Genomic DNA, 26,489 nt, shown 5'->3' with positions numbered 1-26,489 from the left:
CAGACCTGATTAACCTTCCAGGAGCCTTCAACAATCATCTCACACCTTCGGCTATCTGTTCCATAAACCACAAGACTTGTGAAATGCTGACTTTTAAATTCCTGGAGGTAGATAACACTTTGGGTATACCTTGACCTCAACAGATTATGGATTATCATAATTCAACATAACATGGATAAACTGGTTGGCATCAGAAGCAAAGAGATAATTTCAATCTCTGAAATTCTTTCCATTAGGGATAATCTATTCAAGTAGCTAAACATGCAGCTAACATAATAGGTGTTTGCAGTTTCATTCTACTTCATCAGATGCATGGAACGCTAATTGAAGACAGAGACAAGAGAGTAACATGTGATGTGTATGTATACATGTGTGTGTGTGTGTAAAACTATTTGCTATATAAATTAAAGAGTCGCTTTGTGTGAGATGGGCGGCTATATAAATGTGATATATAAATTAATTAATTAATTAATAAGCACCCATAAAAATGTTTATGTCATACTCAACAATAATTTTGCGAGTGGCACTGGCAAAAAGAATTTCTGTAGTTTTTAAAGTGACTTTACTATGGCAAAAGAGTTAAATGAGTGAAGTTTTTTACTCTCCTTCATTTTTAAAGAATATTCCATTCACTGAGGAAAGTTAAATGGAGTAAAGCCATCTAAATTTCAATTTATTGGTATAGGTATTGACATAGGGCCTAGTTACTTAAGGGACTGCTTGTCTCCCATAGCATCTGCCCGGGTGGTTTGATCCTGCAGGGTTGGTGTGCTCCGGGTTCCTTCAATGAAGCAGTGCCGTCCCTCAGGATCCTGGAAGTGTAGCAGCGCCTGTCCTCTGGAACAAGGTTCCCGAAATCCAAATGGCCCCCACTCTGCTGTTGTTTGGAGCAGCCGTGAAGACCTGACTCTTCACCCAGGGAGACCCCTTGCTTCATCGCACTTGCTATCTTTTATCTTTATCTTTTATGTTTTATTTTTTTTACCACCAATTTCTTTGATTGGTGTGAGTCACTCAGTCATTGAGAGTCAGGTGATATGCAATTTTGATGATGATGATTGGTTGCACAGTCAGCCAGAAGTTTAGACTGGATTTGGCATTTTCATCCACCCAAGTCCTTCCCAAGGACCTGTTTTTTGTTGTTGTTGTTGTTGTTAGTCTATGTAGTGAGTATGGAGACAACCTACTTGCTATGATGCCATGGGAGTGGCTGTGCTATTACAAAACAGATTGTTTTCATCGTTCGTTTTCTGAAAAGTCTCTGTTTTATATAACTTTATATTTTAGCTCAATGAACATTGGCACGTAGGAGTAACTATTTCCAATATTTAAATATGTTGCAAATCAGTTGAGATTTTTTTGAAAAAGAGAAGTTGTTAAAAACCTTGACATATTGGCAATTTGTCTCCCCCCTATGGAAGCTTTAGTTTCAGGTGATTTCTTTTTTAGTGTTTTTTGGGGGGTTGTTGGTTTTAAATTTGGAATACTTCCAAGGCCTGTGCTTCCACCTTAAAAACAAAACAAAACAAAACAAAACAAAACAAAACAAAACAATGTACAGCCTGAGAAGTGGAGGCATAGGGTCAGAGGAGCCCATTTTAACTTAAGTTTTGATATTTATCAGAGGTACTCATGACAGTTGCAGAGTTCATCTATGTATAATATTCTCTGTCAGGTTACAAAGAAAAAAAGGTAACTGCAGAACAGACTTTCACTAGTTGGAGGAAAAAGTAATGAAATTTTCAACTATTGCATAACGAAAAATCCATTAATAATCTTATGGGAAAAAAAGTATTCCCTTGAAAGACACATTCATGGACCAAGTCTACAAAATTATTTTTTTACAAAACACACTAGCTTTTAAAAACAGAACACAACAAAAATGCCCCGTCTATGCCTACCTGCATAGTGATCATGGCTGCAATGCTTAATTCCTAAAATCTAAATTTTTATTTCAAAACGAGGTTTCCAGAGTCTTACCAGTAAAACAGAACAACGGATTTTGTTACCTCTGCTTCTCATCCCTTACAAACTTATCATTTTCTTGAGAGAACAATTTAAAAAGCTCAAACACAATTTGAATAGCTCCACCTCCTTCCTTATTTATCAGTATCTTTTTGCTCCTTATCCCTGCTTGTTTCTCAACTTATATTTTTTAAGGCATTCAAGCTTGCACCTGCACTTATCTCAAGGTAATCCCAAATGGTCAGTTATCTTCTAAAATAAGATGCAGTATTGATAGCTTTGCTTCTTGAAGTTCGTTAGTTCTGATTAACTGATTTATATGATGAAAGGAAACTAGCATTCTGGCTGCAGAGGCGGCAAATGGCTCAGGAGGAAATGCAATCTAATACATATCCCATCTGTAACACCTCTGGCGTTTACTCCCACGTAAGTGCGGCAATGCATTTCTGATTTCTTTTGCAGATGAATGATGAGGGAAGATAAGGAAGTGCCATTAATTAAGCAGGTGAAAGGTGTGTGTATGTTGCTAGAGGGCAAGAGAAGGGACAACTGCATCAAGAAAAATCTGGCCAGTACACAAGCTAAAACTACAAGGGTCACCTTTCATTTTATTGCATCCTCAAATAACTAAAAAGAATCTGATCCATGTTATGATAAGACAGGGATAGTTTTAATGTGCTAACAAAACAGGTGAATGAAAAAGTGCTTTAAAGAAAAACCTTAATTGTATCTTTAACCTGTCCATGTCTGCAATCTTTCTGCAGGTGAACCCATCATTTCTTCAAAACCACAGACTTCCAGGAAGGGGGAGTGGGAATCAGCTGCCCTCTGCTGGATAAGTCAGAATCCCCAGAGTCCCAGCCTTCACTACTTTTTTTTTAAAGTCTCCCTGTAAAGCAATAATATATAAGTTGAACAAAACAAACACATTTATGCAGTACAACTGGGATGTCTGCATTTTAAAAAGGGCAGTCAGGCAAAGGTTGGAAGAGTACAAACAGTGAAAAATATGTGCTTGTTAATTTTTTGCCTGCTCAGTTATAATAGTAAGTGACATTTTGGAAAAACACCATACCTTGTAGAGATGCCAAATATAAATCTATCAAAGGCATTGCTATCAAATGATTGGGGGAAATTCCATTTGTTGAGGGGACAGACCTCCCCAGTCCAAAATTGAACTGAACAATCAAGACAGAGCATTTAACCTGATAGAGACTTCATAGAATACAGTACAAAACTAAACAAATTCTTTATAGTTTCCATGGTACATAATATGTGTGCATACAAAATAGAAATTGGATCTACCTTACAATTGGCTCTCTCACAATATAAAAATAATGAAATAAGTTGTTTATCATTTATCATACATACTTATGGTACCAGCTGCAAATATGTATACCATAATTATTGCCATAATTGTGGGGAAAACAGGGTTTCCTTCCCTTTTCATGAAGGATCAGTCCCAGTTTAAAAATATTTTTGGTAATGATGTTTGGAAAGGCTCCAAAGAAGTGCTGGCAGTTCAAATTGTCAAGAATCGGCTACTTATAGTATTATTTGACAAATGTGACTTATGTTTTTTTAAATTTCTGGTTTTTGGATTTACGGAGGGATATTTGTACCTTTAGAAACCATATTATGACACCTGGAAGAGAAGACAGATCTGTCTCAGACAAGACAGGAAAGAAGAAAAAATATAGAAACTACAAGTATATTTTCTTATCTTTATTAGAAAGAGACACAACCAATATAGTAGCCTCTCTCCCTGCATTATTTTACAGTTTAAAAACGCAGAATATTGTACAGCTAACACAAAAAAGATTGGGAGTGAAGAAAGCACAAAGGAAACATAATACAAATGAACATATTTAATCAAACAAGATCATACGAAACAAGCAAAATGAAATGTTATCAATGTTTTTAGTCACAGTACAAACATAAATAAAATTTTATGGAGTCATTGTAAAATAAATTTGCTGAATGAGGTAATAAAAAACTAACAAACTCTTTTTAAAAATTTGCACACAGTTGTATCGTCATTTATACATTATTTACAGAACCAAAGTGTCAGTTATTGGCTAGGGATTTGCTACCTCAAATTTATCTGCTCCCTTTCTCCTATGCTAATAAGAAGCACATAACTGATAATTTAAAAAAATGAAATGTAAATGGATTTGGAAAATAGAATCAAACAATATTTGATCTACTAATATGTCTAAATTACCATCATAGAGTTTTGGACAATGTTTTATAAAAAAATCCAGAAACCATGCAAGTAGTTCACCACACTAGTCATTTCAACAGAAACTATAACCAAATTGCTTTCAGAATTGTGAATTTGGAATGTGCTATTTTTCACAGAAGCAATGGAGACTATACTATGGCCAAGAAAGCACCTTCAGATTCTTTACATATTATGAAGAGAAAACCTCAGCAAGAAATTGAAAATGTGGTTTTATAAATCAGTTCATTCATTCCAGATTTCTTATCCTGTGTCTCTTATAACATAGGGTTTTTAAAAAGTAAGCTTATGAAAATCACCCACCCCCAATTAAAACAGCTCCCTTCTTTGCCTAGAAAACCAGCAATAATCTTATCAATAAAAGATTCATATATTTCATAGAGACTTAAAATCATTTCTAGAGAGACAAGACAAGAACTGGAGATTTGGAACAAATAGGACGAGAAAGCAACCCCTCCTGATCTTCAGCAACTCAAATCCTCAAACCTGGGATTATATAGATGCTTTAGTAATTACAACTAGGGGAGAAATGGGTCTGACACAAAATATACATGTATAAAAAAATGTTAAAAAAAAAACTCCAGTCAATCTATATTCTGCATCTCTACCCCTACACCAAAAATGTTTGGAATTACCTTTTTTGAAAAATTGGATTGCAAAGATTGATTAACCTTTCAGGCATTGGAGGCCTGCCATTGATTTCTCCTTCACTAAGAGGATTTCCAAACAGAGTGAAATTTGTCCCATCTATGAGCCATTTCTAAGGATTCAGCTCTGTGCTTGCCCTTCAGGAAGTTCCTTGTCAAGCTGTGCTTTCCAATCTGTTCTGTTTGACTATGAAGAGCTGCTTGCTCTATTTTCGTTAACCTTGTTTTCTTTTGTGGTGTTTTTCTAGTGTTAGGTAGAGGATGGAAAAGCAAGCAAGCCAGCAATTCAGTTAGCAAATACTGAATGCCCTAAACAATAATAGATACTTTAAACAGAAGGAAAAGGACACATGAAAATAGAGGTAGGGGAAATTTTAGAAGAATTACTTCAACTACCATTTTACATTTTGAAAATCTTTACTCAGAGTAAACTCCTTAACAGTGCTTCTATATAATTGCTCTCCAAGGGGAAACAAAATCTGAAATGTTTATTTAAAATACCTGACTGCTGAAGAACTGGCTGTCACTTCCAGAATCAAATCTCACAGAATATTCAAATGCAAAGTGTTGCTTATACCACCTGCTCATTTTGCATTTTGTTTTCTCCATCTTTCTGAACGAAAGTGCCATGCAAGGACTAAAAATATATATTAAATAACAGTGCGGTATAATTGGAACTATGACATAGTAATGATGTGTTTAGGATTATAACAATGTACTATTTTGAAAAAGAAGGAAGTCATGCATTTACACATTTTCAAGGATGTTCTATGAAGATCAAACCACATTTATGGTTATTATTTATTATTATTATTATTATTATTATTATTATTATGGCCAAACTAGATGCAGTGTGCAAGACATGGAGCACCTCCTGATGGTTTTCATATTGTTTTTAATGTAGTCACTGGGTATGTCTCTAAGTCTGGAGCATCAGTAGTGCAAAGAGAACAGGAATTGTGCTCGCCTTTTTTTTTTCTTTTTCAGAGAGAAAAGAAAATTGGAAGATTATTTCTGGCTGGAAAAAATAGCTCATGAGGGAAGAATTTATTCTTTCCCCATAGAAACGTCACCATATTGTTATGCTCCTTGCAGCAACATTACAATAAAAACAGAAACCATCAGCAACTGTCTCAGTTCTGTTTTGGCCTTTATTCTTCTGCTCTTAAAAAGAAATTCATCTGATACTCATATACAGTAAAATCTACATCTGTTTCCATGCAGCACCCACATTTCTATAGAACTATTTACATATCTGTAGTACTAGGTCTTTTTGCAAAACTATTTATAAAGACCCTCTCTGTGTATTTTCAGATTTGTGCATATAAGTGAGGCAAAAAGATGTTCATTACTTATATATGAACATCCAGATAAAGTGATCATATCCTCAGCCAGCATGGCCAATTGGGAGGACACAAGGCTTGGAAAGACCAATATATGGCAACCTAATTTCTGTTACAGAATTGCATTTGTGGTGGATGAAGTCAGACATCTGTGCAAACACCATAAAGAAACTTGTAGCATCTTAAAGACTAATTACTATAATAGTAGCAAAAGTTTTCATGGGTCAGAACCCACTTAATCAGATGCACCCAGTGTGCAGTATCTGTCCAATTGTATTCCGTGAAATAGGCTATTTTCTCGTGTTGCTTTCTCAAGCATGACTGAGGCCCACATCCTGTTTATCTGTTCATGACTGAAGAGTTTTCTGGATTTACAGAAAGTCTTTATGCTTAAGAGTTGCTGCTTTCAAATCTTAAGATTATGTGAAGTGTTAAGTTTACCAGATCTGTATTTTAAAATTGTTACAATGGGAGGCAAAATACTTTCTCCATGGCATCCATATTTCTTCATTTTGGATGAAAATTGCAGATATTGCATATAAGAATGTAAAAGTGGGAAATATTTACAACTTAATTCTTTTGATATTAGTAAGGTCCAAGTAATAATAGCAATTATAAAAGTAAATTCAGAATAGTTTCCTTTGGCTAAAACTATTATTCATATAAGCAAAGCTGATGTGCACTGATATTATACCTGCATGGTTTAAAGTAGCTGATGTATTTGGGAAAGACTGCAGGAAGAGGTAATATACACCATCCTTTGTGCCATAAAATCTTTACTTCATTATCAGAGATCCTCCATTTGTTACACATTCAGTGAAGCCCTTCTCTCCCCTGAGCTGGTGGATGGCTACGCAATGTCCATGTATCAGTGTTGCTTAGATCCCATTCCCGCCCCCCCCGCTCCCGGCCACCAGTCAAATATTTAAGATATAGTACTAATGCCTTAGTGCATGTAATTAGAATGTGTTAATTCCTGAAGAATATGCTCCCTCAATATAGGGGGGAAGATAACTATGCTGAACTGTATCTTTCAAAGACAGGGTGTTTAAATGGAACAACTATACTGTGTGTTACAGAAGGGAAGGTTATTAAAAGCAAGAGACCTGAGATGTTACTAAATGAGGAGGAATAATGATGGGTTATATCCAAAGGCATCCATCCAAAGGCTGGAATAGTTTCAGCCAGTAGAATCAATTCCTTCTCCTTTAGCTTCTCCTCGCTTTCCTCAAACTCGCATGTTCAGGAGAACCGGGGGGATCTTCTGGAGGAAATTTGGAGCCCACCTATGGAGCTGCAGGGAGGAGGAGAAGAGAATCGTGCAAGTAGAAGTTGGTCATGTAATGTACACATTTCCTCATGACCATTATGGTGACACAACTACATCTTTGGAGAGCAGGAAATCAATCTGTTCCATCTGCTTCCAGTGCAATAAAGTGTTATTATAATGGAGCTGTGTATATAATCTATTTAAATAACCTTGCTGTATCTCTGATATTAATAATTGGTTACTGGGCACTGAACGTAGCTTTTAGAAACATTCAGTTGTACAAATTAATGATTTTCACAGAAACAAAAAATAAATATTTTTTCTTTAAAACTTCTACTTGATCATACAGTAAAAACTAGTAACATGATCAAATTTCATTTACATATTGCTAAAATCTGATGAAAGAGAAGCAAGGTTTTCACTAAATATTTAGTGGCATAAATGAATAATTTGCAATACTATTTTTCTGAGGCAGTTAATGATAAGCTGGCATTTGAGCAACCACAGATGTGAGAAATCTCCTCATGGTCCTTTATCTGACTAAGCTGAGGAGTCCAGGATCTCTATGACAATAGCACCATATATGAACTATAACAAAATACAGCAACATATTTTAAAGCTTAGAATTTTGTTGGTAATGTGGAAGCACCTCAGCAGCACTCCTAGAGTTTTGTAAAATGGTAGAGGAACATTAATAACAATAATCCTCATATTTTTGTACGTGAAGTGATGTGCAGGATTTGTAATTCAAAAATAATTTTTTCACATTACCATGTATCTAAAAAAATTCATATAAAGAACTTGAGAAGGAATTGTTAGAACCACTGAAAAACGCGATGAATGAAATCAAAGAGAAATGGTGATACTAAATAAAATAAATCCTGGAGAAGAGTTCAAAGACTGGATGAAAAGCATATATCAACGGCAAACAGCAAAGATCACAGCCAATGGAGCACTCTCTGCAGATTTTCAAATAAGCAAAGGCACAAGGCAAGGATGCCCATTTTCTCCCTTATCATTGCTTTAGAAATATTGGCAGAAAAGCTTTGAGGTGATAAACAAATGCCTGGTCTCAAAATCCGTAGAGAGTAATGTAAGCTTAAATGTTATGCAGATGATGAGTATTAACTATAACAGAAGCACAAGGGGCAACAAGATAGTTAAGGAAAACAATCCACAGCTTCAGAGGATTTTCCAGATATAAAATCAATGAGCAACACCAAAAATAATCACAAGACATTTAATGCAAGGAGAAGATTTCTTGTAGGAAGAATCTGGCTGCGAGATAACACAGTGAAATAGCTTGTTTGCATTTGACAGGTACTAATCAAGAGATATACCAAAACAATCGTGTCAAATTATGGTAAGAAATTAAAAGAGATCTTGAAAGGTGGAAAAATTTAAAGCCTTCCTGGTTAGGATCAATTGTAATTATCAAAATGAATGTTTTACCCAAGATCTGTTTCCATATCTGTTTCAAATGATGCCAATTCTAATTTCAGGAAAAAACTTTACAAGAATGGCAAGAAATTGTTAGCATATTTATATGGTGTGGAAAAAAAAACCAGAGTCAAAATTAAAATTTTACAAGGCTCAAAAGACAGAGGTGGCCTCGTTCTTCCAAACTTCAAACTGTATTATAGAGCAAGCTGTTTGACAGCAGAATGTTAATACTGGAAGGAGGCAGCCTAGCTAATGGGCTCCATAGATATTTATGGTACATGGACACAAAAGAGGTTAAGAACCTAAAAGGACACATTATAAAACAAAGCTTGATAAAAGTATGGAACTCCACAAAGAAAATAGTAAGTCCAAGATTCACAGTTAGCCTCTCCTCTAAATGCTTTTCATGCTGGAGATGATTATAGTAAGAAAAATGTAATTGCATATGCAGATTTGGTCCACACACACCCATGAATAGATTAAAGACACAGCAAGAGTATGAAGGCTGGAACATACCATGGCTGATGTACCTGCAAATTTCTGGAAGAATAAAATCTGGTCTCAAAAATGAGGGAGATTAAGAAAAATGACAGAATTTGAAATATTTATACAGAATCAAGGTGACTTATTAGGCTACATATATAAACTCCTACTTAGATATGATACAGAGACAGAACAAATAAAAATATGTATGATAAACTGGATGCAAGACTTTAGAGAAACAGTCCCAATACAATAATGGGGAGAGCTGTGGAATAAGTCTATAAAATTTATTCCAAGCTATGACTTGAGAAAAAACTGGTATAAAATGTTTTAAGATCATATACAACTCCATCAGTAATGGCCAAAACAGACAAATCATAGAGTAATAAATGTGGAAATGCCACAAGATGAAAGGAACATTCTACCATATGTGGTGGACGTGCAAAAAACCCAAAAATAATGGAAAGAATACACAACACCATTCAGAAAATCTTAGGGTTCAAATTGGAAATGAAACCACATTTTTTTAAAACTGGGTATAATTCCAGAACATATCAATTAAAAAAATACCATCATTTATTAATATATATGCTTATGGCTGCGAGGACAAACTTTGGATAACACTGGAACAAAGTCATACTACCAGTGATATCTGATTGGGAACTTAAAACTTGGAGAGTATGCAGTGGTGGCAAAACTAACAGAGGTTGGACCAAATTTAAGCAAGAATGGCTTTCATATATATTATCTGTTATGCAGCAAGATAAGTACAAAAGTTTTGAATATGGTTTCTAAAGTTGAAGCCAATAGGTACTGAAAATTGGGTGGAGAACAAAGAAGGGGGAACTCAGATATCAAATACTTATCTGTTTTATTTTTGGGGTGTCTTTCTTTCTTTCTTTCTTTCTTTCTTTCTTTCTTTCTTTCTTTCTTTCTTTCTTTCTTTCTTTTTCTTTTAACATTTATAAATGATAGTATAGTGGAGATTCTGGCATTAAGGTAAAAAAATCATACTTTTTAATATCATAAAACAACTAAATGTACTTTGCCTGGCATGACTTACTTTTTATTAATGTCATATTGAGCATTAACTGTATACTTTTAGTAATTCTGCCCATTTATTGATATTATCTTTTCTGAAAATACACCTTTGCTTTAAATAAAAAATAAATAAATAAGAAAAAATTAAACCACATATATTATGATGAATGCATAAATCAGAATGCTAGAAATTGTGGACCACTGAAGTAAAACAGTAGACAACTTTCTTTACTGAAAGAAGGATTAAGAAAATGTTTGTCAAACAGAATTACAGCAGTGTTCTTCAAAAATATTAATGAAACAACTTTTGGCCCTTTAGATGTGCATTCTCTAACAATTACCTAAGATAAATAGTAAGATAGTTGTTGTAAATCCCACTAGCAAAACCTGTGCTTGGCATTTATTATATTAATATTTCATGTAGACATTCAAAGGCAAAGTTTTCATAACAACAGAGATCAAGGTAGGCCTCAGAGCCAATGTGACATTATGTTGCTGAGCTTCAATCTCTGGGAAACAAAATATGTAAAGTGTCAAGAATAATATTCACAAAATATGTGAATGTCATTAAATATATAGGATGCTATGAACATAGTCATACTAAAGACAGAACCTTATTTACCTAGAAAGAACATGTTCCAGACCCCTAACATGTTCCAGACCATTTAATCTAAAACAACTTTGATTTTCTAGCAATCTCTGAAAAGTGCAGAGTTCTAAATTAAAAACTCATGTTACCTCCATTTTGGTGGAAGAAAATCTCTTTATTTTCTTCAACTTGGCAAATTGAAGGGGAGGGGAATAGTGATATCTGGACCTGTCAGTCAAAATAATAGGAAGATAGATTTCTTTATATTATTTAAATGAGCTGTTTGGGGGAAGAAAGGAAATGTGATTACCTGGACAGCACCAGAAATGTGAAAGGAACTGGCAAAAACCCAACCGTCCCCCCCCCCCCCCGGTTCTGGCAATTTGGCAGGTTGAGGGCAAGGTGAATCTGTCATTATATTTGCACAGCTCAGTGAACACACTGCAGCCAGCCCTGCTCAGCCCTATTCATTTATCCACTTGGGATCAAGAAATGTTGTGTAGTTTAAGCCACTGTATACTTGGCAGGAACAGTGAGTCAAGTCTGTAACCTCTGTCCGCCTGTCTCTCTCCACACACATGCACACATACACAATAAAAAATGCTTATATTTGTTCTTGTCCTAATAAAAGACTTAGAATATGTGCTGCCTCCTTGGCTGTGAAAAAGGCAAATGCTTTCCATACCATCACCACATAATGCATTTTATCCATTGTTCACTGCTGCCTTATTTTGGTGAATTACCTGCTCTGAAGATAACCTCCTGCTTTCCGGCTATAGCACAGATGTTGTCTGGATTTTTTTTGGGGGGGGCAACATGTATTATTTGATAGCATCTATAAATGTCATTCCTTGGTGACAATCGTCTCATAAGCATATGCAGTAGCTGAACATCGTAGACGAATGAGTGGGATTTTCTCTCTGGGTTCCATTTCCAGGTCCATCCAGTTACCAGTTTTTTTTTTAATAGCTGGCAGCTCTTTTTCCATAGGAAAAAGCTGATAATTATAAATTATAAATGTGAATTGCTCTTTAATAGTTAATAGTTAAATACCTTTAATAGTTAAATGCAGGACTGGAAAGGTGTAAATTTAGAGGATATTAATAATGCCCATAATAGATTCATTTTTGCAGAAGGAGAAAGGTCTTTCAAAGTAATTCTTATTCTGATTTCTTAGTGATGAAATTTACTACTTTATTTACACATATATGCAAAGGGCACAATCATTTTAGTGGACAGCTGTATTTCTCCAGAGAAGAAACTACTGCTGATGAAGTGAAAAAAATAAAAATGGCCAAGTTAAGAAGCAGTGAAATGTTAAACAAATTACTGCTTGTTTTGAAAATACATTTGTCCTTTTATATTACTATCAGAATTCAGTACAGATCTTAGTCCATTTCTAGAAGCACTGTTTGATAATATATTCTCTTTCTAATTGAAATCAAATTCTTTTTGGATATCTGACAAGTTTATGAACTATAAAATAAATCAGGGATATTTGGTAATTATTTCCCTAAAAGCTGGTGATAGTGCACTGGAAATACACAGCCACACACACACAGAGACACAAATTAGGAAGGAACCAGGAATAATATGTAGGACAATGTTTGATTCAAAATGTGACAAATATAGGAAACATATTTGCAATACAGTGCAAATGGTAAACAAAAATCAAGAACTAAGATTTGCACTGGCCTGAGATTGCCTGCTACTGCCAAGGCTTACTTAAAAGCTTACATTTTAAAGCACTTTGAGCAAACCACAGATACATATAAATGTTGTGCAAACATCTAAGAGTCACAAATTTTGGTAATATATAATAATAACTGGCAATTAAGATAAATGTTGACATATTAATGTGCATGTTCTTAAGACACATTCTTAAGCTGAAGGGAGGAAGCTAAAAGTATGTGTGTGTGTATATGTGTGTGTGTGTAATTTGTTATGACATAATCATAACATGTGACAACATCTAACTGGACCTCTTTAGTTCCTGGATGGAAGACCAACAGAAAACCCCAGGTCTGCAAACTTGGCCCTGCATTGGGAAATTAAAATAAAATTTTGGAAATGGCGATGAGAAACCACTTCCATTTTGTTGCCAAGAAAACAACATAGATGTCTCAATGTGGTCATCAAGAGTTAAGGGAGATTTATTATGAAGAATTACCTGTATCTAAAGATCCCCCAGTACAGATATATAGATAATGTATACAGATAATATAAAGGATGTGAAAAAGCTTGAATGTTTCCCACAAAAACTTCCTTAGAGTTTCAAATCTCCTCACCAACACTTAAAGCATTCAAGACTGCCACTGTATGTCAAAACAAGTGTGCTAGTCCAAACTTAATTATTCCAATGCTTTAATTACAGGAGGCTGTAGTCAAATAATACTCAGCAACTGATTTCCTCTCTTTGGTTTATGGTATATATTCTCAATATAAATCTTAAATATTTTCATCAACTTAACTTCCTTCCTTCCTTCCTTCCTTCCTTCCTTCCTTCCTTCCTTCCTTCCTTCCTTCCTTCCTTCCTTCCATCCATCCATCCATCCATTCCGTCCATCCATCCATCCATCCATCCATCCATCCATCCATCCATCCATCCATCTGAAATGAGAAGGAAACTATATTAAAAGAAGTATCTGTTTGATAGACAGGGGGCTCAGGGGAAGACAGCTGACAAAATCTGTGATGGAACACTGCAATGCAAACTCCACCTCTTTTGTACTGCATCATGACATCCCATGCTAGTACATAAGGAGTAGAGCTTACATTGTAACCACACAATGCCATGCTCTGTCATTTTGACAAAGCTTGGCTTGCTGCAGACACCCCTGCTATGCTCGAATATGTTCCAAATGATAAACATATAGTTGTCAGATTTCTTCTATTTTCTTTAAAACGCTTAGAGACCTAAATACATGAAAACAGAAGGCTAAGGGATGCCAATGAACTATAATAAGTGACATAGACGTTTCTCACATTTTCAAGGAACATTTCAAAAATCTTTCTTTGTATCTTTTCAATGTATATTTAATCCAATGCTGTATTTCTTCCAAATACTTTTCCTTCAAAGAAAAATATAATGGAATTGTTCATTTGGTCATTAAAAAAAATGCTCATGTCTTTTTCTGTCTAGTATTAATAAATCTTCATTCTCTACACAACTACTTTTTTCTGTACTCACATAAAGGAGGGAAAAACTAGAAATAGTAGCACTATTGAGTGCTACTCAAAATAATGAAATGGTTATAATCTTCTATAATTAAATGTTAAATTCTCCCCGAGTCAGCCTATTCAGCAAAATTGTTTTGGAATGCAAGAAGCCATTTTCCTTTTAAAGAGTAATATCAAAGTAACTAGTATGGGGACATACCCCATTTTCTGCATTATTTGCTTATAGTTTCCAGTCATCCTCCACTCACAGTATACAGTGCCACAACAATATGCAGAGAAGGATGTTTGTGCTTCTGGAAGGCAATAACCTGTCCTTCCAAATCATATTTCATAACCATTTTTCTATAAACATGTGCCAACACTATAATCAGATATGGTCTCCATCGAAGGAATAAAAATCTATTACTTTGCTGGCATCGTTTCCATGATCTATCATTATGATCTGTGATCCCTTAGAGTCTAACTATCTGCATATTATTTTACATTAATTGCAATTTATAAATTAACAAAAGTGTATGTGCCTTACAAAAAAATCAATGCATATTTATGAACATTTAGAATTCCAATTAATTTGTATATACATTTAACCGAGGAAAACAATGCAAAATCTGCTTAATTTAGGAAATGCACATGAAAGATCCCAACCCATTTACCTTGATGAAAATGAAACAATATATTTCTCAAGACTGAAAAGAAGGCTTTTTATACAGTTATTCTCATAAATGTATATGAAATATATTTTCCCTAGCAGTATTCATTATTATTCTTTGCATTTCATAGCTATTTTTATTTTTTTCCATTTGTTTTTCCACCAAGGAGGCTGTAGTCAAATAATACTCAGCAACTGATTTCCTCTCCTTGGACTGAAAAATTAAACAGATACTAAATTATGACAGTGAATTTAGAAAGGAGGGCTCCAAGGGCTTGAAAGAACATGTCTGAGATAATATGATGCTTCTAAGAATATTGCAATCACATCCAAGCAATCACTGAAGCGTGCCATGTAACTACCTCCTCGGCTAATATGCTTTTTTCTCCGTGATGACTAATCATGTTCTATTAAACAGCAGTAATGCTGGAAGAACTCAACTATACAAGTGTAATGAAGCCAGTATTCTCTCTGGACAGATTAGCTACAACTGATTTGACACATACCATCATAGGAGCTTCAGACCTGACAAACTCTGTGCTTGCCTCTGATTTATGCCGTCAAGCTCTTCGGAAAAGAGAATGAAACCCAAATGTTCAGTTTGGTAGAGGTGAAATGTACTAATGCGCTTAACTGTCAGTTAAGAAAAGTTACCATTTCTTCTCTTTTTCCCTCTATTGTCTCTCTCCAGTAAGTCTCACACAATGTTCCTAACTGCCCCACCTAGAGACACCCAGTAAAATGGTCCACTGTCATGAGTTATCATTAGTATGTCCATGATCCCTCTTTGGTTTCTCCCCTTTTATAATTTTTTTCATTCAAAATCATTGTATTAATATAAATGGTTTCTGCAGTTCTCTTTTTTTCTTGTGTATTAAAACTATCAATGCTACTTAACAATATCCTGGTGGAAATGAAAAGGGGAAGAAGAGAAGGAATGTTTTATAGACATATAGATCTCCATTGTCAAACTAATATAAAACTGTAGAAGAAGGAGAAGAAGAACCAAATTGTTCAGATGATGGAAGGCATCCTTGCACTGCTGTTGTTCTTATTAGTATTCTTCCGGGATAAATTGGGAGTAGCCATAAGGACAAAGCGCTCATCTGGACAACCATACTGCAGGAGGATGTCAATGCATTCTTGACTTGTTGCTTGTCTCGCATAGGCCAAAGCACTGTTTCCATGGGCATCACGGGCCATAACATCAACACCATACTGTGAAAAGAATACACAACATTTCAAGCCCTGAAATGACTTCTGAATAGCAGCAGGCAGAAACATCCATAAGAAAGAGACTTCTCATTAAACTAAGGTCCATTATACCAATTTCTTATTTGGGGATTTTAAATCTGAGCTGCTTTTGACCATGTACCTTGCGAAAGAACCCTGGGTCAGCATTTCTGCTCCTATATCTTGGGCCTGAGTGAATTCACAACACAATGACATGAGGATCATATCAAGATCTGCACCAAAACGGGTCGCAAGAGAACCCAAACCAGATTTGAGGGTATCAGCCAAGTCAGGACTGTGTCTTTAATAAAAATATCTACTACCAAGGTTTTCTTTTATTGGAAGCAAATGCATGAGCATCTGGCTAAATCACACTGACAGTCTGAACATTTTCATCAAGCCTGTTCCAAATCCATGTGGTACTTATTTACCCAAATTAAGAGCTGCACCAACACAACATTTCCTTTCCTGCAAGCCAAATGTAAGGCTGATCGTCCATCCCCTTCTCCACAGGTTTCATTCACTTCTTCACGTGTCCCATGTGCAAGAAGCAGGATGACAGTCCGCAAATCTTCCTCTGCAGTTGCTCGTAGCAGGTGTTGACCTAAAGAAAGGTCTAAACACTGTAATGGAGCTAGAAAGAGTTTCTGCTCATATTTGGCCCGGATCCACTGCTCTTTTTCTTCCCTAGGAAAACAAATATATATTATCATTCAATAAATATCCATCCATTTAGACCTATCCTCATACTGGCGTTTGAAATACACACACAATTTGACAGATTGGAATCAGTTCTAATGTTTGCATTAAATACTTTAGATAATATTTGTTATTAGAACTATTTTTAGTTGGATACAAATGACAAGAGTTGTATCCTAGCTCTTTTGCCCACTACCTAAGACATTTGAACTAAAAATAATAAAAAAAATGTCATGGTAACAGAGTTAATTTATGATTCAGCTATATCACTACACTGATATATGCCATGCAATTTAGCAGAAGTAAAAAGAAATTGCAATAACTGTTTTCTAGCAATGATTGCAGGTACAGTAAGTATATTTCCTATGTTACACAAATCATTTTATAAATCATTCTCCTAGATTATGAAGATGTAAAATGATGAGATATACATACAGTGGGGAAAAAAAGTATTTAGTCAGCCACCAATTGTGCAAGTTCTCCCACTTAAAAAGATGAGAGAGGCCTGTAATTTTCATCATAGGTATACCTCAACTATGAGAGACAAAATGGGGGAAAAAATCCAGAAAATCACATTGTCTGATTTTTAAAGAATTTATTTGCAAATCATGGTGGAAAATAAGTATTTGGTCACCTACAAACAAGCAAGATGTCTGGTTCTCACAGACCTGTAACTACTTCTTTAAGAGGCTCCTCTGTCCTCCACTCGTTACCTGTAGTAATGGCACCTGTTTGACCTTGTTATCAGTATAAAAGACACCTGTCCACAACCTCAAACAGTCACACTCCAAACTCTACTATGGCCAAGGCCAAAGAGCTGTTGAAGGACACCAGAAACAAAATTGTAGACCTGCACCAGGCTGGGAAGACTGAATCTGCAAAAGGCAAGCAGCTTGGTGTGAAGAAATCAACTGTGGGAGCAATAATTAGAAAATGGAAGACATACAAGACCACTGATAATCTCCCTTGATCTGGGGCTCCATGCAAGATCTCACCCTGTGGGGTCAAAATGATCACAAGAATGGTGAGCAAAAATCCCAGAACCACACAGGGGGACCTAGTGAATGACCTGCAGAAAGCTGGGACCAAAGTAACAAAGGCTACCATCAGTAACACACTATGCCACCAGGGACTCAAAACCTGCAGTGCCAGATGTGTCCCCCTGCTTAAGCCAGTACATGTCTGGGCCCGTCTGAAGTTTGCTAGAGAGCATTTGGATGATCCAGAAGAGGATTGGGAGAATGTCATATGGTCAGATGAAACCAGAGTAGAATGTTTTGGTCTAAACTCAACTCATCGTGTTTGGAGGAGAGAGAATGCTGAGTTGCATCCAAAGGACACCATACCTACTGTGAAGCATGGGGGTGGAAACATCATGCTTTGGGGCTGTTTTTCTGCAAAGGGACCAGGACGACTGATCCGTGTAAAGGAAAGAATGAATGGGGCCATGTATCGTGAGATTTTGAGTGAACACCTCCTTCCATCAGCAAGGGCATTGAAGATGAAACGTGGCTGGGTCTTTCAGCACGACAATGATCCCAAACACGCCGCCCGGGCAACGAAGGAGTGGCTTCGTAAGAAGCATTTCAAGGTCCTGGAGTGGCCTAGCCAGTCTCCAGATCTCAACCCCATGGAAAACCTTTGGAGGGAGTTGAAAGTCCGTGTTGCCCAGCGACAGCCCCAAAACATCACTGCTCTAGAGGAGATCTGCATGGAGAAATGGGCCAAAATACCAGCAACAGTGTGTGAAAACCTTGTGAAGACTTATAGAAAACGTTTGGCCTCTGTCATTGCCAACAAAGGATATATAACAAAGTATTGAGATGAACTTTTGATATTGACCAAATACTTATTTTCTACCATGATTTGCAAATAAATTCTTTAAAAATCAGACAATATGATTTTCTGGATTCCCCCCCCCCATTTTGTCTCTCATAGTTGAGGTATACCTATGATGAAAATTACAGGCCTCTCTCATCTTTTTAAGTGGGAGAACTTGCACAATTGGTGGCTGACTAAATACTTTTTTGCCCCACTGTATTTTCCCTAGCCACCTAGGGAAAATAGTTTCCCTAGGACCAGAAATAACAGCTTTTAATAATTGCAGCTATTTCAATCTTATTTCAGCATAAGGAAACACTTCCTGGACAGTATCTGCACAAAAATGGAACATTTTACTTATGGAGTTTGTGAGTTCTCCTTCTGTGGGGAATTGGATTGCATGTTTGATAAAAATATGTAATACCAAGACAGCCACCTCTTATGGATGGTTTAACTGACTTTCCAACACATTCCAGAGGGTTGGACTAGATGATCCTTAGTTTTATATAAGGATAGTAAAGAATGAGAAATCCAGATATCTGCAGTTGTCTTTCAAACTATGAGGTTTGGCCAGTCTTAACCCTCATGGAAAATACTTTCCAATCCTGAAGAAGCCTTCTCTTCAGAACGATTATTATGAAACAGCATCAATTGATTATTTGGAAGTATAGCTCTGTAATACTTAATTAGGCAGCCAGTAGCAAAATTCTGAATATTTTGGTTGACCCTAGTCAAGTAAGCTCATAGTTACCATCTGCTTTCTGTTTTCCACCCATACACTATAAATACCATTGAGATATGTCCTTACTGCATTGTTCTGTGATTTTTCTGGGATCTGCCTATTATGCTGTCCATTCCTTCTTCTTGGCACTATCCTGCACTTGGTCTAAACCCATTTTCCAAACTTGGAGCTTTGCACTTACTTGTGCACATTATGTCTAGCCTAACAAACGTAGTTCTATTCCTTGTGAAGTGCTCACAGTGAATTCCCATTTCAGTGGAGCTTCCAAACTACTGAGGTAGTGCCTATTCAGCCAAGGCTACTCAGACGGGTTTCTTTTCTATATGCAAAGTCACAGCACTGGAACTGAAGACCTGTGAGACTTGGCTCTTCTGGAACAATAGCAAGGACCATCCCTCAATAGCTGTTATTAAGTTAGTGTTAAATTTACTTCTTCTGTAGACGTGCTGAGAAGCAAGGGCATATTGCTAAGCACTGCTGGTCCTAAACCAGGCATACTTTGTCTTTGAAAACTGAAATCACAGTTCCCTTGTGGGTGTGAGTATGCATGTGGTATACACACAAGTTACATCATCATCATCATCATCATCATCAAAATCAATTTTTTTTAACAGAATGAAAAAGTTACCATCTATTAATTTCCTAAGATAACATGTAATTATAGAAACCAATTCCAAGTATATTTATTTTTGCACATATCTTCACTCCTTGTGGTAATCTCTTTAAACTGAAAGCCACCTCAGGATCAAGCAATGAAGTATGGCTATGGGTTTGGAGATTTGTTTCTTCAACTACAAAAAGAAATGGCCTTTTGAGATTCAATAGCAATGACTGTTGTTCTTCCAGTAATGCAGTGTCAGGTTAGCTTTAATCTGTTTTTAAATGCTTATGTAAACAGGTCTTTTACAGAGCAGATCTGGATTAGTTTTGCATCACTACCTGGTGAGCAGAGCATGACCTTACTATAACCTCCCAGCATACTTTCATGCAAACCTCTCCACCTCATGCACTTCCTAAAGTCATAGATGTGCTATACAAAGGAATTTACTGTTCTCATACAGTAAGCATATTAAACATGATTCCCTCCCCTTGTATTAAAAACAATCTAAGGATTTGCTGCAATTTTTTAAAACTTATTTCAAAATACTAAAAAACTAAGAGGCTTAAAATTACCTTAGCTTGTTTTATAACATAAGAGCCAGTTTGATATAATGGTTAAAGGCACTGGGCTAGAATCCAGGAGACTGTGAGTTTTAGTCCTGCCTTGGGCAAAAACCCAGCTGGGTGACATTTGGCCAGTCACTCTCTCCACTCTCCCCTTCCACCCTAGGAAGGAGGCAACGGCAAGCCACTTCTGAAAAAATCTTACCAGGAAAACTGCAGAAGTCAGCATTGACTCAAAGGACAAGAACAACAACAAAACCCCTACAAAAATAAGTAATATATGGGTAAAAATAAGAATAATATTCTGAGAGATGTTCTAAAGAGTGCCATCAACCATTATTCAAAAAGGGCAAAAGTAAAACCTTTACTAGGAATAACTCCTGTTACTTGAAGATGATAGACAACATCGGATATGTTTTGATATTATCTAAGTGTGACAGAAATAGACATTAATAATAGAACTCCCTCAAGAACCAGTACTATTTATCTGTTTATCTCAGTCAATACAAATTGTAAGCAGCAATAAGAAAATAGCATAATAAGAAATCTTTCATAGCCATTACCACTCCAGAATTCTTTGTCTTTGATGAGCAATGAAAACAATATAATGGCAGGGCCAGGAATGCTCCCTTAGGAGGACAGCTGACATTGTCCATGTCTCAGATGAATGTCACCAAACTTCAGTCAGAGGACATGTGCAGAATAGTATCTCAGATGCTGAGTACAGAAGTATGCATACAAACGGGAGTTCTTAAGACCCCTAGATCTCCAAGTCATTCAGGGGTCAGCAGCTGTCGCTGAGCTGCATGTATAAACAATATACAGTACAAGTCTTATGCTCTTTGTGGCAGAATCTACTTTGGACCAATAAAAATCATGGGCCAGTAGTTACAGGTCAGGAAAATGTCCATGGCCAACTCTGTTAGTTCCTCAGTACAATGAGAAATGGAGTGTTAAATGGTAAGTATGTAATAAATAATAAATATTAAGAAAAACAGTACAATCTTTTGTGAATCCAAATGTTATATTATGCAATTGGCAATAAACATTTGGCCAAATAAGGGCACACTAAAGATACAGTGTTGGTTCACAGGTCTCAGCATTTTAACAGCCTATCTACATCAATGCAGTACTTTCATTTTTAATTGGTTATGAAACTATCCTTCTTCAGCATGAAATTTCTGGGTAATACAGCAAGGCTAGAGTACAGACCATAAGAAATAAAACTCATCTATGAAATGTTCAGTGGCTTGGACTGATAGCAAGAAGTAAACACAGAGGCAGGGCTGAGAGGTTTCTCATATCCCATTTGTATGTGACCTTGCCTTGCTTGTCTGAAAGAGACTGATAGTATTCCTTGTAAGAAGAACAGGTTACTCCCAAACAGAGAGGAGAAAGGAGTGCTGTGGACATTCCTTTTCCAGACAATATTTCTACTGGATCCTTTCAACTGATGGATGGAACTGTCTGATGTTTGATCATCAGAGCCAGGGCCCTGTTTTAAGTTGGGGAGAAGAACCTGGCCTTTCTTCACAAGAAAGTCTCTGGTATTGAGCTGGGAATGGGCATTGCTGAAAAGTGAGGCTGACAAGCCAAAAATTAGCACAACAACCATAAAAGCTGACTGAACTTGGATACAGTTTACTGAATGGAAATATTATATCCCATTAAAGGAAAAAAACTGAAAGAGAAAAAACTCCAAAGGCCTCAGAATGTGTTTTGCCCCAAACACTTTCATACATGTTCATATACATACAAGCTCCATGAACTCCTCTCAGTTCAATTACTACATTCGGTTACTTGACAAATTAGTTGCCTCCAATACAATGAATCAAATATAATTTAGATAGAAATTTTACAGTCTTTTTTAGAGAACGTCCTATTCAGTGTACCTGAGTTAAACCACAGATCAGACAAACATATTTGTCTGAGGTAATCTCATTTCTGAGACCACAGTTTATTTAGATCCAGATTCCCTTTTCCCCAAGGAAGGCTAGTCTAAAAGCAGAAATGACAGCACTGGATCACTTAACTTCATTTTAATTCCCATGAGGTCCACTGCTCAGATACCCTGTTAACTAATGAGCTAAAAAATGAATTATTAGAGCAGACTGCAATAAGGAGAAAGGAGCCAGCCCAGTGCTTTATTTTAGCCAGTACTGACATACCTTTAAATAAATCAGTTGGATAAAATTGACCGGAAATGTGGAGAACAGCAACTAATTAGCAAAAGGGCACTCTTTGTCTTTCTAAGCAACTTTTCCTGTACTAATGTTGTTGGTGAACTGTGGCTGTCATGGTCCTAAGCAAAGAAAAGTCATGAAAACTGAGGTTAGAATCTCACTTCTCAACAATCATAGCATGAGTTAACACAATGGAGTGTAAAAATGTGAATTTCCACCATTCCAATACACCTTCAAGAAACTGCTTGCTTTCCCAAAGTTTTATCAGTTAGCAGGACTAAGATACTGTTTCAAACACTTTTTCCAAAATACATTTCCAAATGTTCTTCACTTGAACTGTGCATGAAGTTAGTATTGCTTCAAGTAAGGTTTTATTAAATTAACAAGAAGCACAGTTTAAAAGACTAGGCAATATTTTGTAAAATAACAACTGAAGATTGAAAAAAACCTTCCTCTTTTTCTTTCAACCTGTTACTACCAGACATTTTAAGCTTTGTTTATAACAAAGGGCTGATATCGCAGGATGCAAATCATCATGCTGCTGCCTCCTCTATGCCAGAGAAGTGATGATGCATTAAAGCCTGACGAAACAGCACCATCAATTTCCTGGCTTTAATATGCATCTCTACCATCAATGAACTCTAAGCATCTTTTAATGCAAATAATGGAAACTGGGCCCTGTTTCCTACTCTGCACAGAGGCTGCACAAAAATAGTACAAAACACTTTTGTTTATTTAGCTCCTTCAAGGTAACATCCAATTAACTTAAACTCCTCTGGCATTTGAACCATATTCATTGTAATCTGAAAACAAACCAGAAAATTTGGGTGGGGGGAAGAGGGGAAGAAAAATGATCACAAGTCAAATGGCAAATATGTTTCTGACTATAATTTTGCTTCAGAACATGCTATGCCATCACAGCATGGTAGAGTATAAATATTCAGCTGTGAGTTTGCATCCAGGCAGGGATTTTTAATGCAGCATTACATTTTTTAAAAGCCAAGATTCTCCACTATAGATGAAAACATCTATAGTATTCAGAAAAATATTGAACTTAACTTCAGTCTTTTTTGTTTTTTCCCCCTTGTTTGTTTTATATCCTTTGCTCTGATATAAACTGTTTTCAAGCCTGCAACTTGGGGTTCAGGATACAACAAAAAGATAAATGGGAGTGGACACTTGATTTCAGGTGAGCAAATTTCAATGAACTTAGAAAAGTACTAGGTGAGATGCAATGGACAGAAATCCTCAGGTCAAAGGGCTGGGAAACTTCTCAGAAATAAGATACTAAAGAATAATTACATATCATACCATTAAGGAAAAAAAAATCAGGACAGTTTAGGAAACTGTTGTGGATGCATAGGGAGCTTTCAACTAAACTAAATGTTTTATTTGATATTGTTATCAGGCTGAGCAGTCTGTTCCTAAGATGATTCAGTCACTTGCTCTCAACAGTCTCACTGCTTTTACATTTTAAGCAAACTCTTCCTTATTGATTAGGACCAGGTTTAGCAAAGCGAATCCCCTTGATGCTTCTTCAGTCTTCTGGAAAATGAAGCAATCAGCAATGCCACTGAAGAATTTTTGAGAAGCTGCAATCTTGGCCAAGTTGGCTTTCCAACAGATAATTGGGTAGTTAAAATCTATAACACCCCCCCCCAATAGTATTATTGTTTTCCTTTCCTGGTACTCTTTTATCCCTGAAACAACCTATGAAGTAGATAGGGCTGAAAGTGACTGGGCCCAAATCATCTGAGGCCAGCACTTTAAACCACTATACTGCATTAATATTGGCATTAGTAATATAAAAGTGAGTAATACGTTGCACGCAAACAATCTAGGATGTTTCCAGCAGTTTTTGCCCAAACCATCCCTGCCAGAATGTGGAGCAGGCTGTTTGCCTCCCATCTGAACAGGGAAATGGTGGTTTGAATCCATTCTTTCCAAAGCATCCCCCTCCAAATGTGAATATGGACAAAAGAGAAAGAATGAGAGAGAACAAGAGAGTAAATGTTGGGTTCTGCTGACCCCCTCACCTCCTGGTTCTGGTATTATTAGCATCTATCCTGTTCCCTCCATTGGAAGGAGTCTCTTGAGGGGAAAAATGTTATCCATTCCTTCTTTTCATGTTTAATTGTTCCCTCATAATAAATGGCAGGTGTGCTTCTAAAGTGCCTCTATTTTTGGAAAAGCTCTGCTAAGAATCTAGATACTCATCTCAATTTGTCAAAACTAGGAGGCCAATTTTACTGAAGCATCACATTTAAAGTTCTTTTCATGCATTCCATTCTGAGACATATATATTGTATGGTAAACAGAATCAACAGTTACGTGGAGAAAAAAATCCTGTATGTTCTAGTTATGTTACTGAATGTGATGAAAAGAAAAAAAGTCAAAGTTCAATCTTGCCCTAAAACTATGTAAATCTGTTTCCATTAGATCCCTAAATCGTGTTAATGTAATAATTCATCATTCAGGTTGAATTATGTTTACTAGATATGACACCTCATAATCCAGAATCTGATTTTTATATAAAGCTGCAGGCCTTCTTAAGATGCTCACAATCACATTACCTAGATTCCAGCACATTCTGGTAGGGTTTAATAAATGGAGAGTTTGGAGGAACAACTAGAAAGTTGCCTGGGATTTAACAGGAAGAAAATGGTGAGACAAATTCAGATTAGTATTAATGACAGGAATGATGGGGTGCGGGGGAGAACAAAGAGAGTGGAGGGAGGAAGATAAAGAAAGGGCTAGCAGCAAGGAATTTCCCAAACTGCCTTCCTGCCTCAAGCAAAGGAAGAACTGCAGTGGAAGCATGGAAGAAGAGCTAGGAACAATATGCAGAGTAAACAGAGGGGGCTTCCTCTCTCTCTGCAGGAGAAGCTCCTACCCTTTCGCAAAGTGAGTACTTAGCAGTTCGCTGCTTCCTTCATATGCATGCTTTCTCTCTTAGCCAGCGTTGCTAAGGGAAATCAGAGCACACAAACCCTCTAGGGATAAAACACCCTAGCAAACAAGAGGATGCAGACAGCAAACAAAGACCAATGGATGCTTACTTCCTAATGACTGAAAACTTGTAAGAGATTGGTCACTGTAAATTGAACAAGTAACAAGGTACAAGAATTCATGTGCACAGAGAATGGCAATACAAGGAATTTATTTCTTTGTTGGTCAATACCATATGTATTCTCAAACCTGCAGGGTATTTTATGAGATGTAAGAAAGTAATCATTAATTAAATGAAATCAACATATTTTATAAAAAGCTTACTACTTTTTAAAATTACTGTTTTTCACCAGTCAGTTTGTGAATAGTTACACACAACTCATCCAGCAAAGGTATTGTTTAAATGCCAATCATTAATATTGCAAAAATACATACATATAGTTTACATGTTTATGTTGTTTACAAGGGGAATTTGGGGAAAATGTTGCTATTATATTGCCTATTTAGAACACTGTAAGCTGCACATTTTCAAATACTGTATATTTTTAATTGCCAAGGTTCAGAAGTAAAGAAAATGTATCACCGCATGCCTAGAGACAGAGTTACCTGCACCAGAGTGGCCTTCCACCTGCAGAATGGGAGGAGCTTTTCTACTTCCTCTGTATGTCTAAGCTACTATGGAATGGAAGGGCAATATAGCAATAGCAGCCTCCATAGAGTCCTGGTTCTCTCAGTCACCTAAAGGAATCCTTCCATTTGTGGAGAAGAATTCTAGTGCTTTTAGCATCATTTACTGAGAGAGCAAGCCAAACACAAAGGTAAACATAACAGGCTCATCTTCATTGT

At 36.4% G+C, this 26,489-nt stretch overlaps 1 protein-coding gene across 2 annotated transcripts in view; it reads right to left on the bottom strand.

The window, feature by feature from the left end:
- Window positions 1-10,278: 10,278 nt before the first annotated feature.
- AGAP1 (ArfGAP with GTPase domain, ankyrin repeat and PH domain 1) overlaps window positions 10,279-26,489 on the bottom strand; it is a 428,513-nt gene continuing 412,302 nt past the window's right edge. For both annotated transcript variants that reach the window (XM_088132847.1, XM_088132845.1), the window contains 2 exons: window positions 16,517-16,772; window positions 10,279-16,070 (listed from right to left, as the gene is read on the bottom strand). In XM_088132847.1, coding sequence (XP_087988973.1) covers window positions 15,867-16,070; window positions 16,517-16,772 — 460 coding nt within the window. In that variant the 3' untranslated portion in view covers window positions 10,279-15,866. The remainder of the gene's footprint in view (window positions 16,071-16,516; window positions 16,773-26,489) is intronic.

This window comes from Python bivittatus, unplaced genomic scaffold (assembly GCF_059951505.1).
Source record: "Python bivittatus isolate LINGU-HERP-01145 unplaced genomic scaffold, Pbiv_v1 ctg000020_np1212, whole genome shotgun sequence".
Lineage (NCBI taxonomy): Eukaryota > Metazoa > Chordata > Lepidosauria > Squamata > Pythonidae > Python > Python bivittatus.
The sequence above is the reverse complement of the archived record's forward strand: the minus strand, read 5'-3'. Positions and strand labels throughout refer to the sequence as shown.